Genomic DNA, 12449 nt, shown 5'->3' on the forward strand with positions numbered 1-12449 from the left:
CGGGTCTGAGTTATAGGGTTGCCAGGTAGACCCTCTGTGACAGGGCAGAAGCGCCCCGCACTCCGGACCACCCAGTGGCCGTATGCCTGGCGGCTCTCAAGACGGAGCCGAGAGTCACCACGCCGGGCAGTCCACGGTCAACCGCCCGAGCGGCCCTGATGCGAATCGCGTGGCGGTGCGCTGGGTGTTCCTGGGTGGCCACGGCAGCAAGACGCCCGGGCAAGCCGGGGAATCCCGGCATCATCACGATGCCCGTGACGTCACCCCGTAGCCGTGGCACCAGGCCAGAAGCGAGCCCATGCCAGGCCGGGCCAGGCGGGGCCCCGCCGGCGAGCAGCGGCGCGGGGATTTAAACCCCGGCTGGCATCGCTGGAGGGGGGGAGCGCTGAGAGCATCCTCCCACGGAAGAGAACAACAGATGGGCCCCAAGCCGAGGAGGTAAGCCCCGACTCGGCAGGTCAAACCCAGGTGGGGGGAGGAAGCAGCCCAGGGCGGGCAAAAGGAGCCTGTGGGCTGGCGCGTTAAGGCAGACGCCCCGCCAGCCGGGCCAGACAACCTTGACGTTCGAGTCCTTAGGGCCCTGGGCTGGGGTCCGTGAGAGGGGGTGGGCCCGGACCCCCCTCCTCCCCATCGCGGGAGGCGAGCCGACCTCCGACGTAAAAAGGGGCCGGTGGGCCGAAAGTACAATTGACTAGGATGCTGGGAGGCGATCTGCGGGGTGATGGGAGCACAGGATTAGGGGTAGAGGCGGAAAAGGACAAACGTGTTCTTATAGGTCCTGATCCTCAGCCGGTGTAAAGTGGCATCTCTTCTTTGATTTGGAGCTATGCCAATACACATCCGGTCAGAACTGGGACTATGATGTTAATAGATACACCATATGCAAGGACATGAATGAAACTACAACAGGAAAGCGCTGGGTCTGAAACCCAGTGTAGCAAGGACACAGTTATGTTCTATATGGAAAAACTTCTCTCTGTTGGCTTTTTTCAGTGACCATTGTCTGTCCCTTTCAGCCTGCCTTACAAAGCAGCAAGGACCTTAATGTTGTGTCTGCCACTGTAGGACACCGGAGTATTTTCCTCCTGCACACTGGGAAGTGAGCTGCCTATTTGTCTTTGGGTCAAGACGGAAAAATTGGTGGATGCAAGACTTTGTTAAATGCAGTGTGATTTAATCACTGCTAAAAGCCATATTTTGCTCTCACTTCCACAGGTGCAAATCCACTGTATAATCCCTTTGTGCTCAATGGCTTTGCTCTGGATTTGCAACAGAGAACAGGGTGTGGGTGTTATTAAAGGTGCAATGCTTTGTTGCTTTTGGAAATCCGCATTTACTAAATCAGCGGCAATTTTGTCAGGATGTGACTCTGTCAACCCCTTCTGCAGTTGAATCCCTTAATAAAGAGCTGTGGTGCTTTTTGATGCCTCAATTACTTATCCAGGTGTTGAGAGCATTTTGATAAAATCATACATCACCGTCGCCCCCTTGGGGAGATATTCTGGAATGGAAAAAGCTGAGATGTTTGTTGTTCCTGTGGGCTATCCAATGAGTGCTGTATGCGAGCAGTACATTAATGCAGGGGTGGGGAACCTTTTTTGGGTTGGGCACCGTTTAGGCACCACCCTTAGGGCATCAGCTTGCTGAGTTACCGTCATCATTAGCCAGCATGAGGTGCTATGGGAAACCAAACTCCACAGTCTCGGTGGAGCCCCAAATGATACAGGGTTGGGTAAACTCCTTTCTTCTCCCCAGCTAGTCTTTTCCACGAGTGGAAATGGGGAAGTCGGGGTTGGTGGAACCCAGGCCCACAGTCTACTCCATGTCCCAGCCCGGGGCGCTGTAATACCAGCTGCGAGACAGCAACAATACACACACACACACACACACCCCTTCCCTAGAACCTTCCTTACCTCAGGCTCTTCCTCCTTCTCTCCACTGGTGCTTGCTGTTCTAGACTCTCTGCAGCGCTCCATCTTCTCAACTTCTCATGCACTAACTAACCGCAGAGAAGCTCTTTTTATAACCAGTCTTGACTGGTTCTTTAATTGGCTCCAGGTGTTCTAAGTAGCCTTGGCTCACTTAACTCTGTCAGCCCACTTAATGAGCTCCAGGTGCTTATCTGCTCTGATTGATTCCGGCAAGTTCTGGCTGGTTCTGGATTAGCCTCTGCCAGTTTGCCCTGGGAACAGAGATTTACTCAGTGTGAGGCTAATGTAGCTCTTTTGTATCCTTCTGGCCTGACCCTGTCACACCAGGGCTACGTCTAGACTGCCATGATTTTCCGGAAATGCTTTTAACGGAAAAGTTTTCTGTTAAAAGCATTTGCGCAAAAGAGCGTCTAGATTGGCACGGACGCTTTTCCGCAAAAGCACTTGTTGCAGAAAAGCATCCATGACCAATCTAGACACTCTTTTGCGCAAAAAAGCCCCGATCGCCATTTTCGCCATCGGGGCTTTTTTGCGCAAAACAAATCTCAGCTGTCTACACTGGCCCTTTTGCACAAAAGTTTTGCGCAAAAGGGACTTTTGCCCGAACGGGAGCAGCATAGTATTTCCACAAAAAGCACTGATTTCTTACAGTAGGAAGTCAGTGCTTTTGCTTAAATTCAAGTGGCCAGTGTAGACAGCTGGCACATTTTTCCGGAAAAGCGGCTGATTTTCCGGAAAACCTGGCTAGTCTAGACACAGCCTAGGTGATGTAGAAGCATAAGTCCCAGAGAAAATCAGCACCGGCCTATTCCCTGATTCAGGGACAAGAGGTAATCTCCTACCTCCCAGTTGAGAGGTGAGTGAACACTGCTACTCCCTGAGATGCTCTGGAGTTTTGGTTCGGCCCATGTCAGAGGCAGAGGCCCACGGGAATTTTGGGTCTCTCAACTGGGAGACTTGGCTCAATTCACACGTCTATCTTCCCTGCCAAGCCTGGAGGTTAGTCCTTCATTGGGGATGACAGAGGCCTTGAGGGTGGAATTCACACCTTTCTTGTTGATGTTTGTCTGGGGCCAGCTCTCTGTAAGGCTGGGTGGGCAAGTGATCCGTGCAAAATAGACTGATGTACTACTATCTGGGGATAAGTGTTGGGCCTCGTCTACATTTGCTGGTTAGGCACTACTGCAAATTACAGTGTACCTGTGTAAACTGAGTTTACACTAGGGGGCTGCGCTAGTGGCAAAAATCTCAGTCTATGGAGGCCTGCAACCCTAGTTGGATCACTGGGCCCTCGTAGGATGGGAACTGAGGAGATACCAGAGGAAGGAGAACTAGGTTCATATCAGTGCCGCTCTCTAGTCTCCATTTTAGAAGAGATGTGACATTGCACCCCGAGCTCTGCTTGTGCCCCCAGGACCCAGAGTGAGGGGCTGTGGGAAGGGGACACGTGCTGCCCTCGGTCCTGCATGGGTTGGGACCCAGGGACGTGCTGGCTCAGCACCCAGCGCACATGGCACCGATGGGTGAAAGTGCTTCCTAGCCAGGGACGAGGTGCTTTACCCACAGGCCCAGGCCCTGTGGTCTCCTGCCAAGACTGCTGCTCACCCAGCTCTGGGGGTGGAGAAGGGCCCAGAGAAAGCAGCTGAGGCTGAGGATTCGGGGAAGGCTGTGGAACAGGTTGGCTGAAGGGGTGCTGTCCAAAAAAAAAAAAATCTGATAGCTTTCTTTGATAGGATAACAAACCTACAGGGTAAGGAGAAAGCAGTGGACATGGTATTCCTAGACATTAGTAAAGCATTTTATATGTTCTCGCATGACCTTATCAATCAACTAGGGAACTACAACCTAGATGGGGTTACAATAAGGTGGGTGCATAACTGGCTGGATAACCATTTCCAGAGAGTAGTTATTAACGGTTCACGGTCATGCTGGAAGAGCATAACAAGTGGGGTTTTAAGACTAGTTCTTTTCAATATCTTCATCAACAATTTAGAGATTACGCTTATTAAGTTTGCAGATGATACCAAGCTAGGACAGGCTGCAAGTGCTTTGAAGAATCTAATATATAAAGGAGAATGTTTGTAAGTTTGTGCGCTAATAACTTGGACACTATAAGAGCTACTGCAACCAAACTTTGCATGGGATAACCTTTCCTCCAGGAGAAAGTTTTAAGGTACTTTTGGACCCAATCGGGCCCAAACTCAAGCTGTAAAAATCAAAAAGTAACCCTCCACGTTGCGACTGCCCCGCCCACCGTAGGTCCCATGCCCGCCACCTGCGGCCCCCAGCGCCATCCAGGACTCACCCCCTCCTGCATGCAAGGTTACATAAGTGACCCTCTTTCCGCCCCCCACCCCAGGCTGGCATGCAGTGCCCCGACCCCCACATGTACAACAGCTTGGGCACCCGCCCTGCCCCCCGCGGCACCTGCAGCCCCGGGCGCAAGCTGGGGCGTCCCTCCCACGTGTAACCTCACTTCCACCTGGGGTTGCACTCCCCCGCCCCCTGGGGATGACACGGACCTATATTTTTATCCCAATAGAAATCACTGCAACTTTTCTACCATACAAAAAAAGATAACGGACTACTGTTTTTCTACATTTCCTGAGCAATGCCGGGTAACTCCAGCTAGTAGGTTCATAATTCAAAATGATCTGGACAAACAGGAGAAATGGTCTGAGATAAATCGGACGAAGTTTAATGCAAAGTGCTCCACTTAGGAAGGAACAATCCGTTTCACACATAGGCTACGTCTACACTGGCCCCTTTTCCGGAAGGGGCATGTAAATTTCACCAGTCGTAGTAGGGAAATGCGCGGGGGATTTAAATATCCCCCGCGGCATTTAAATAAAAATGTCCGCCGCTTTTTTCCGGCTTTTAAAAAAGCCGGAAAAGAGCGTCTACACTGGCCCCGATCCTCCGGAAAAAGCGCCCTACTTCAAAGTAGGAATAAGAGCCTCCGGAAAAGGGCGCTTTTTCCGGAGGATCGGGGCCAGTGTAGACGCTCTTTTCCGGCTTTTTTAAAAGCCGGAAAAAAGCGGCGGACATTTTTATTTAAATGCCGCGGGGGATATTTAAATCCCCCGCGCATTTCCCTAATACGACTGGTGAAATTTACATGCCCCTTCCAGAAAAGGGGCCAGTGTAGACGTAGCCATACAGATTGGGAAGTGACTGTCTAGGAAGGAGTACTGCAGAAACGGAGCTAGGCGTCATAGTGAACCACAAGCTAAATAGGAGTCCATAGCGTGACACTGTTGCAAAAAAAACCCCATGATTCTGGGATGTATTAACAGGAGTGTTGTGAGCAAGACACGAGAAGCCATTTTTCCACTCTACGCTGTGGTAACTAGGACTCGGTTGGAGTATTGTGTCCACTTCTGGGCACCACATTTCAAGAAAGATTTGAAGAAATTGGAAAAGGTCCAGAGAAGAGCAAAAAAAATTATTAACATTCTAGAAAACATGACCTATGAGGGAAGACTGAAAGAATTGGGTTTGTTTAGTTTAGAAAAAAGAAGACTTAGAAGGGACATGATAGCAAGTGTCCAGTATCTAAAAGGGTGTTACAAGAGGAGGGAGAAAAATTGTTCTCCCTGGATTCTGAGGATCGGATAAGAAGCAATGGGCATAAACTGCAGCAAGGGAGGTTTAGGTTGGACATTAGGAAAAGCTTCCTAACTATCAAGGTAGTTAAACACTGGAATAAATTGCCCAGGGAGGTTGTGGAATCTCCATCTCTGGAGATATTTAAGAGCAGGTTAGACTGACACCTGTCAGGGATAATCTAGATGGTGCTTGGTCCTGCTGTGAGGGCAGGGGACTGGACTTCATGATCTCTGGAGGTCCCTTCCAGTTCTAGTGTTCTGTGAAAACACCCATTGATTGCGTTCCCTTGGAAACAAGCCGATCCTGCTGACACCTGACACAGGGTTTCTCTGGCGTCAATGCAGTTTCTTCAAGAGCAGGTGGATCCCAGTGCTGGACTTGAGGACAAGATGAGGAATTTCCTTGGGTGGTTTGGCTGGATCAGGAGAAAGCTCGAAACGGAGCAGAGTCAGGGCCAGGGCCACTTTCAGCTCGTTCATGGCAAACTGCTGCCCGATGCAGTTCCTGGAAGAGGCAGGGGGAGCCTGTCAGAATGGACGCTCTGGCTTCGCCAGCAGCTTCCCCTCACAAATACACCCGCGGCACTTTGCTAGCGGAGTGGGGCAACCCAGCTCGTTGGGTCAGCGACCATCTCCCCTGTGTATGTACAGCACCTAGCACACTGGGGTCCTCAGCTCAACCGGAGGTTTTGGCTCCTACTGCCTAGGGGGTCCCTGCACCCACCACTGTAGTGTTACCACTACTGGGTTACAATATGGCAGCTGTTTAATAGTGCACAGCAACGCTACCAGGCAGTTTTGGTACAGGGCATGGAAAACTCACTTTCCTGCTGAACCTGTAAGAACACTGATCCCGTTTTTCCCGCACGCTAGTGCCAAGAGATATTAGCTGACTGCAGGAGAAATTTTCCAAATGCACAAATGGCAATTAGGCACCTAATTCCCATTGGCTTTCAGTGTCATTAACTGCCACACGTTCATGGAATACCTCTCTCTCCGTGCGATGGAGAATTCGGTCCCATGAGTGATGTATCTGCAGCTCCTCTGTAATAACTAAGGGTGACGATTGGTTTATGGGGATGCTCACAGTGCAAATATTTTGGGTTCATTTTAATATGGGGCAGAGGGGAAATCAAAGCATAAAGGTGATGTTGTGACTCAAAACAAGTCAAAACGCTTGTGTTAAGGGACAATGCCAGGGGAGGAAAAGGCCCCTGAACACCGGGGATGAAGAGCACAGTGCTATGTTTAAACAGGCACACTCTTCTGAGAGTGGGGGGTAATTGCTTGGGGGAGTCAGGCTGAGACACAGAGACCTGTGTGGGTGACAGAAAAACTGAGGCCTGCCTGGATTCCCATCAGGGGATGGTCAGCCTAGAGGTGGGATAGCCGTGCCTGTCGGCTCTTTGGAGGTTTGAAATCTTCCCTTGCTAAGTGCTTTCTCCCTGCTGTGCAATAACCAGGCCTTTGGCTGTAAGCAGCCTGGCTGGCCACAGAGCCCTGAAGGGAAGAACTGCAGGGGTCTGACCTCGGCTGGGTCTGTTGGGTCCGGCCGGGCCTGGTCTGTGAGTGGGAGAATTGCAGGGTCCAGCCAGGAGAGGCCTGAGAGCTGAGGGGTTCACTCAGAGCCCCCAGAGCGCGCAGCTCGCCACCATCACACCGTGCTTCTGCCAAACGACCTTGGCCTGCCAAATGGGAGCCAGGCCGGATCTGTGGGCATCGTGAAGCAGACACAGGAGAGGCCAAAGGGGCCAGGCACTAAGAACCAAACTCTGGTTCGGTGCATTGCTGTAGGGGACCCCTCCACACCTCCCTCACGTGACAGACACAACCCTACAGCGCCAGTCTGTTAGCGCTCAGTGGGCATTAGGAGCAGCCTGGCCCAAAGCCTGGCTTTGTTTTCAACCCACACCCCCAACAGAGAGAATGAAACATCCCCCACCGTGCTCCAGCCGCGAAGGGCACAAACGCATGGGAATGCCTCCGGGCCGCGTTCTCTGGGGAAAACCGCATGGGATCAAACACCTGCAGGGAGAGAGTTCACAGGTCTGTGGTGAGGCCCAGTGATTCAATAGCAGCGGCGGTGGCTGACGCTCCCGACCCCGTAAATCATTGTGGGAGCTGTGCCCTTTCCTCTCGAGACCCCAGCCCTTGTGAGGATATGGAGCTGGGCCTGCCCTCACCTCGCCCAGGGGTCTGGTGAGTCTGTCAGCCCCGCTGCCTGTGGGAAAGGCTTTTATTCCCAAACTACAGCATTGTTCAGCTCCATACCTGTAACCTTACACACGCAGACATGGTGTATTTGGCAGCAGCCCACACTCTCAGCTTAGGCGCAGGGTGCGATTTCAGAGGCTGAGGTGAGGTCAGTTCTAGCCCAGCACTAGAGGGGTTTCTGTTGCTGTAACCCCAATGCACAGGCGCTGACGTGGAAACTCTTCTAGGGCAGCAGCAGTGAGAAGGGACGGTGACGTCCCCACCCACAAAGAGCCAGCCCCTTCCAAATGTGAGCTGTGCTGACCAGGGACATGCAGGCACCCTGTAAGTTGGGGAGATGCTGTCCTAACACATCTCCTGTATAGCCCTCCACCACAGAGTGAGGCCTTGTGCTGAGACTGGAGCGCTACTGCCCCTCTCGTTCAGCTGTAAACGCTCTTGGAAATCTCCCCACAGCTGCCAGGCGACTGGGAGGAGCTGCTGGTACAACCAAGAGCATCATCTGGTGCATTTGTCCCCAAACACTATGAATCATTATTCCACTGGATGTACACGGCTGTGTGTAAAGACAGACCATTCCACCCGGTACTCTGCCATTCTATGGTACTCAGAATCATTAGGACGGCCTCCTGTTTTGCAGAGCTATTGCACTTTTCTTCTGGACAGATGCTACTTGCATGCAAGTGCAAACCCCTTGGTAAGGTCAATATTATCCCGGTTTTGCACATGGGAAAATGGAGAAAGGGAGAAATAAAGTAATGCCTTGCTTAAGGAAGTGTATGGCAAAGCCATGGAGAGCCCCCATCTCTCTTGCTACCCAGTTTTTTGTCTAAACTACATGACCACCTCTTCTTTATGTAATATGAAAAGTACCTCAGGATCTTGCCATATGCTTGGGTTCCTATGAAGAGAATAAATATGCACAGACACCCGAGAACCTGTAAGAAAAATCAGAAAAACTTTGGTGACTTGACAGGGCAAACATCTGTTCAGCACAACATGAGATCCTGTTAAAGGGCCTTAGTTTTCTTAACCAAAACACCTGCTGACTGAGAAATGTCCTGAGTCCATTTTACATACATGTTTTCACTCCTCTTAGCCCTGCAGAGGCGGCATTAAGCGATGGGAGAATGAGCCGGGTTCTATTCTGGCTCACGCATCATCAGCAAATGTGCTAGGTCTCAAAATGTAATGGTAAGAGGGGAAGCATCCATGTGGATTTGTAGGGGGCTCCTGCAGGCTCCACACTATTTTTTTATCCCCAACCTGGAAGGAAACATAAAATCATCATTGGAAAGTTTGCAGAGGATGCCAATATTGGAGGAGTGGTAAATAACGAAGAAGGCAGGTCTCTGATTCAAAGCAATCTGCTTTGCGTAGTAAAACAGGCACAAACACTCAATCTGCTTGGTAATACTGCTAAGTTGAAAAGGACACATGTAGCTACCCAGAATACAGGCCACACTCCCAAAGTGGGGGAGTCCATGCTGGTATCCAGTGGCGGTGAAAAATGTTTGGGGATCATTGTGGATATTCAGCTGAGCACGTGTGATGCTGAGGGCAAAAGAGCAAATGCAACCCAGGGCTGCGTGAAGTGGAGAATCTTGAGGAGGAACAGAAAGGTTATTTTTTCCTCTGTATTTGGCAACAGGAGACCACGGCAGAAATAGTGTGTCCATTTCTGGTGTCCACAATTCAAGGGTGGTAATAAATTGGAGAGAGTTCAGGGAAGAGCCATAAGAATGATTTAAGAACATGAAAACATGCCTTGTAGTAATTAACACAAAGAGTGCAATCTATGCAGCGTAACAATGTGGAATTTAGGGGGTGATGGCACAGACTATGAGAACTTACACGAGGAACAAACATATAACAAAGGGCTTTTCAGTCTAGCAGGGAGAGGAAAAACACTGACCTGTGGCTGGAAGTTGAAGCTAGACAAATTCAGGCTGGAAACCAGGGTAAATGTTTAAGAGGCAGGGTCATTGAAGCAATTTACCAAGGTCGTGGTGGATTCTTGGTTACTGATAATTGTGTAATCAAGACTGGATGGACGTCTAAGAGATCATCTGTGGGAGTTATTTTGGAAAAGTTCCCTGCTCTGTGTTACACAAGAGGTTGGATTGGATGATCACAGGGTCCTGCAGGGATCTGGAATACTGTCAGGTGAGGTCTGAGCGCAGAACCTCAATTATGGGCATTGATGTAAGAACATTATGGGTTCTTAAAAAGTTTAAGAAACACTGGGGTAGTGCATGAATTAGTAACACCAGAAGGAGAGGGAAATATCTCCCCATGCCAGCAAACCACAGACCAAAGACAAGACAGATGCAGGGTGGAGGAAGAGATAGAAGCCACAGTGGGATGGCAGCAAATGAACGTGTTGGTGCTATTCTGTTGATTGATGGATTTGTGGGGAGGGGTCAGCAGGGGATTGGCTACATGGAAGGAATAGTGATGGGGAGGCAGGGCAAAGGAGAAGTGAATTGGAGGGGAAGGGCGCAGGTGGGGTGTGAAACTGAGTTGAGCAGGTGGAAAGGACGAGGGAGAGTTGGAGTGAACCGCCCATTAGCACAGTGAAGAGAAAGGCAGGATGTCCAAAAGTCTCTGCTTTGGCTGCTCCTGCTTCCACTGCCTTGAGTCCCTGGCTGGTTGCTTTGTACTTCTCCCCCGAAGGCCACATCATAGGGGAAGAAGAGACATTGGCCTGGATGCTAGAACCGGCGTTGCAATGCGTATACATGGGGCAGGGCAGCATGCACAGGCCATACACATTGCAGGTTGGCATTAAATGCCACACTCTGTTGGTTTGCTTGGCGACGGTTGGATGCTTCCGTTTCCTTTCATGTAGCATTCTGCAGTGGGCAGAATCAAGCCCATCTCAATGTGTGGAGAGAAGAGAAGCAGCTGGAGAATTTGGTTAGATCAAGACAAGGCGGGCAGAACCCAATGCCAGGAAGTGCAGGGTGAAATTTGCCCTAATGTTTTAAATGGGCCATTTCCAGTAAAGGTTTGCTTAGCTTATAGAGCGCCCACAGTCCTCCATCCTCCCCAACAGAACAGAACACACCAATGAGAATATAAATGTTCAAAGCACGTTGAGTCAAAGGGAGTCTTTCCATTGACTTTGAAAGGCTTTGGATCCAGCTCTGGCCGTGCTGTTCCCATAACGTTTTCTGCCTTTATTGACTCAGTCAAACCACGGCAGGAGCAATTCTGGCTCAGTGTTATGGTACGTCTACACAGCGGCGTGATTTTGGAATAACAGCCGCTATATAACAGCGAGCATCTTCACAGCAATTCCGTTATTTTGAAATAAATTCAAAATAGCGGGTGGCTTATTCCCACTTCTGTAAACCTCTATCCATGAGGAATAATGCCTATTTGGAAATAGCTATTTCAGAATAGCAGTAGTGTGGATGCTCGGCTTCTGCTATTTTGAAATAGCTGCTCCCCAGGGCCATTCAGAATAATTATTCCGCAGTGCCTCTTGGGGCTCTAAATCGAGGTAGCACATCCATATTTGGGAAGCCTGCCTCGGATTAATTTTGAGGCTTCCTTGTAAGGTAGATGCGCTATTTCAAAATAAGCTATTTCAAAGTATTTCTTATTCCAAAATAAGTGTGCAGTGTAGACTTGCCCCTAGAGCAGTGTTTCTTAAACTGTGTTCTGCGGCAGTTGGAGGTGTGCCACGGAGAACAACGGAGTTCAAAATGGCCACGTTCTGAGGCGACGTTTTTTTCTTCCTCAATAACTTTCCCCCGGCCTCTTTTTTTTTGGGCTCAACAAAAAAAAATATTGTTTAGTGTTCCTCCATCTTAAAAAGTTTAAGAAACACTGCCCTAGAGTGCACAGCCAAGCAATCTTGAGGCATGAACTTGTCCAACCTCACAAGCTAAAACAGCTTAGTCCTAGAGCAAGTGGAATAGTTCAAAGCAAATACTAGCTGCACATTTTGATGCGTCCTCTCCTCCTCTTTCCCTTCTTTCCCCCTTTGAATGATTATTAGTAAGTAAAAGTTTCCATTAGATTGTACCCTCTTCTGGGCAGAGACTGTCAGGGTATGTCCACACTACAGCGTTATTTCGAAATATCTAATTTCAAAATAGTTAATTCGAAATAACTTAGAATAACACATCTACATACAAAATGTATTTCGAAATAGCATTTTTCTATTTCGGAATAGTGCATCCACACTGAGTGGACATTGAATCGCATTGAAGTTCTGAAAAGGCATCAGATCAAAAGTTTCCTTGTGCCCAGGGCGGCCAGCAGGGCACCCTGGGAAGGGCCGGAAACCCCCTATTTCGAAATAAGCCTATATACAGTGCTTATTTTGAAATAGCAATTTCGAAATTGGCGCTATTCCTCGTGGAATAAGGTTTACCAATTTCGAAATAAACCCTCCACTATTTTGATTTAATTTCGAAATAGCGGAATGGCTGTGTAGACGCTAGGAAAGTTATTTCGAAATAACTTTGCTGTGTAGACATACCCTCACATATTATATGTATCCTACAAGATGTATTCACCATTGCTCAGCTCCTTCATGGCAGGGGACTGGAGTGGAGGGGGGTGCAGGGTTCAGGGTAGGGGCTTGGGGATGGGGGAACCCAGGGCAGGGGGCTGGGCAGTGTGAGGATGTTCAGGAGCAGGGCTGTGGGTTGGGAGGTGTACAGAGGGCTCAGGGGAGGGG

General features: G+C 49.7%; 1 protein-coding gene across 3 annotated transcripts in view; it reads right to left on the bottom strand.

Moving 5' to 3' along the window:
- Positions 1-5068: 5068 nt before the first annotated feature.
- Positions 5069-12449, bottom strand: part of LOC102451250 (cytochrome P450 4B1-like) — a 113748-nt gene continuing 106367 nt past the window's right edge. The window contains exons 10-12 of one of the 3 annotated variants that reach the window (XM_089780403.1): positions 8627-8691; positions 7482-7564; positions 5069-6044 (exon numbers count right to left, since the gene is read on the bottom strand). In XM_089780403.1, coding sequence (XP_089636529.1) covers positions 5876-6044; positions 7482-7564; positions 8627-8691 — 317 coding nt within the window. In that variant the 3' untranslated portion in view covers positions 5069-5875. The remainder of the gene's footprint in view (positions 6045-7481; positions 7565-8626; positions 8692-12449) is intronic. The other 2 variants (XM_089780404.1, XM_089780402.1) reach the window with 2 other exon arrangements.

Source organism: Pelodiscus sinensis, chromosome 9, assembly GCF_052426305.1.
Source record: "Pelodiscus sinensis isolate ZL-2025 chromosome 9, ASM5242630v1, whole genome shotgun sequence".
NCBI lineage: Eukaryota > Metazoa > Chordata > Testudines > Trionychidae > Pelodiscus > Pelodiscus sinensis.